The 2,889-nt window shown below is 33.1% G+C and overlaps 1 protein-coding gene across 1 annotated transcript in view; it reads right to left on the bottom strand.

The window, feature by feature from the left end:
* LOAG_16476 (hypothetical protein) overlaps window positions 1-488 on the bottom strand; it is a 6,245-nt gene extending 5,757 nt beyond the window's left edge. The window contains exon 1 of the mRNA XM_020449128.1: window positions 371-488. Within this exon, the coding sequence (XP_020307381.1) occupies window positions 371-478 (108 nt within the window). The 5' untranslated portion in view covers window positions 479-488. The remainder of the gene's footprint in view (window positions 1-370) is intronic.
* Window positions 489-2,889: the final 2,401 nt, after the last annotated feature.

Here is a 2,889-nt window from a genome sequence, read left to right as displayed (position 1 = left end):
TATATTATATATATATATATATATATATATATATATATATATATATATATATATATATATATATATATATATATATGTATATATGTATATATATATGTATATAGCTAGCGTTAAAGAGTCAACTTAGAACTAGTCACGGACTCGGAGAATCCGACTATCTAATTAAAACAGAAGGGACAAATGGCCCCTACCGGCGTTGACATATATATATATAATGAATTCAGCTCTTTCCTTCTCCTTTTCAAAGAAATCGAAGCTGGGATACCATGAATACCTAGATGCGTTGCGACCACCTTTTTTCTGAGAACTCAAAAAAGAAATGTACTTAATTAACGGGAGATAATTTATTTCCATGACAAATAAAACTTACATTTCGCACAGCCAATTCTAGAGCAGTTTGTCGACCAATACCATCCGTTGAACCCGTAATAAGAATTGTCCTTTTGAAGCTATCATGACTTTCATTTTTCGCAGCCATGCCAAAAAATAAAAAGAAAAACAGAAGTCTATTTTTTTAATTTAATTAATACATCATTTTTCTGACACATGTAACATCGTCGCAAACAAAGACGAGAAATGTTATTCTTCATCCATCCCTAATTATTGGTTAATGTCCATCAAAAAATTTTGCTCTTATTATAATAACTGAATAAGAATAAAGACGATGAAGAGTGACGATGAAGATGAAAAATGTGCTCTATTGGATAATCATCCCAGCTGTGAAAAATAATGAGCAACTATTTTTCCAAACCAACCATCCGGATATTAAATCCTAAGCCAATAAAAAGAAAGATCAACCAATAAATGCAATGTTCGGGTGGGTTAACAGATAACGACTGGAAAAGGATGGAATGGTACAAACAAGAAAAAATCATCCTTATCTGAGGACGACGCGGCAGTTATGGTGATGAATGAAATTCTTACTAGCTAATTTTAACAGGGATCAGTCCATTTACTTCTCCACTATGGCTTTGCCCAACTCTTCGACCGTAGTTTCTTCGAAGCTCTTGAACTTCTTCCCGCTGTCCTTTGATCTTTGTAATCGTCGCTAGAGCCTTGTAAACAACGGCAGAAAATTTTTAATTCCCGAGAAGAAGAAAGACAAAAGTTTTCGTAGCTTACTTTAGAGTAAACAAAACAAACAAATAACAAAAATGTAAAAAAAAGAAGAAAAACAGAAATTAATGAATAGAAGCAACAGAACCAAGAATTGCCTCAGCAGCGCATTGACTCGCCTTATAGCATTAATAAAGCAGTATATACAAAGTTGTGCTATCACTATGACAGTTTCAACAAGCTATTATAGTGATAGCATAACTTCATACGTACTGCTGGATTACTGATATGAGTATAGGTGATACGGTGTTGTAATATTCATGCCATTACTGTAGTAATAATTTATTTGACAGAAAACATACAGTGATGATCATCGTGAAGTATGACAGCGATACACGCATGGTACTTTTTGTGTTAGTAATATAAAAAGTCACTTTAAATCATAATTTCAGAACAATAATTATAAATTGAAGTGAGTTCTCTCAAGCATTTTGCACACAACTTCACTTTTAATCTCTGACCCTACTCTTTCCCATTCTGCAATTCTTTGGCCGTAATGTTCTAGGCCTGATTTTAGCTCCCTAAATTTCCATATTTCTCGACACTCGAGGAAATTCCTCAATAATATATCAAAATTTATAATTAAAGGAAAACCCCTATCCCATATGCCTACAACACCGAGCCGCGCTTTCCCGCAGAAAATGCTTCGTTTTGGAATTTAAAGGCAAGGGCTGCTTGCACTAAAAATTGCCTGGGAATTTCCAAAGTATAAGCTGGGTTCTTTGCATCAAGGATTGTAGTTCCAGACTATTAGAGGAATTAGCGGAACGCTAGCTGGATATTTTTTCAAGATCCCGATAAAACTGTGTATTCTAATGTGGATGTGGGTAATCTCCTGAATCCATGTGATGAACCTATGAATTCTTCATGAATATTTGCGAGTAATTTAAAAGGTATAGTATGAGTGACCATCTGAGACAGGATTCAGAGATTCGATAGATGAATGCTAAGGAATGGATTAATTCAAGTTTAGAATGTGTAAGGATGCAAGTAACGTATGAATTGCATGTTAACGTATGAATTTCACGCTATAATTTGTACAGGCCTCATTAGATTCGATGGTTTTATTTGACCCCTTAATTTTTAAATAGGACTTATACTCTGAATCCTGTTTTCATTGAAATAATGCTCAAGAATAATGATAAATAATTAACAAGAAATTAGTTCACTTTACGCCGTTAATTGGAATTAATTCTTCTCTTTCTTAATTCAGTAATACATTTCAAAACAATTATTCCTGCAGTTGATTTAAAATAATTTCGCAAATTTGGCGGATTTCAAATTAATTCGATGTCTGGCTTCATAAAAACACTCATGAATTTGAATGCTGAATCAATTTTAAGTCCACTGAATTTGCGAAAAGAAAATGTGGCTTAACGTCATGGCACTAATCAACCAGAATTGCGTAAAATATTGTAGGCATATCAAGAGGCAAAAAAAGGGATCGGTCAAGATTTATTAAAGTGAGCCTTTCTGGATTTATCTGAAAAAAGTTTAACTTTAAGCGTGAACGTAAACGACCAGAAATTTTGAATGAAGTAGGGCGATTGCTGAATTACATGGCATTATAATATTTATATAGAAATTTTTACCTAGAAATGAACTTTCGGAAAACTTGGATCGCGGTAATTTGAATGAAATGCTGTAGAAAGATAAAACTTCATATCAAATAGAAGTCTTATGAATGATAGAAAAAATGAAGAAGGTGGGATGTTCAAGTGAGAGGATAAAAATTGAAAATTTCGTATTACAAGCAGTTAATATACCTTCAAA

This window comes from Loa loa (assembly GCF_000183805.2).
Source record: "Loa loa unplaced genomic scaffold supercont3.5, whole genome shotgun sequence".
NCBI lineage: Eukaryota > Metazoa > Nematoda > Chromadorea > Rhabditida > Onchocercidae > Loa > Loa loa.
Note: the sequence above shows the minus strand (reverse complement) of the source record. Positions and strands in the feature narration are given on the sequence as shown.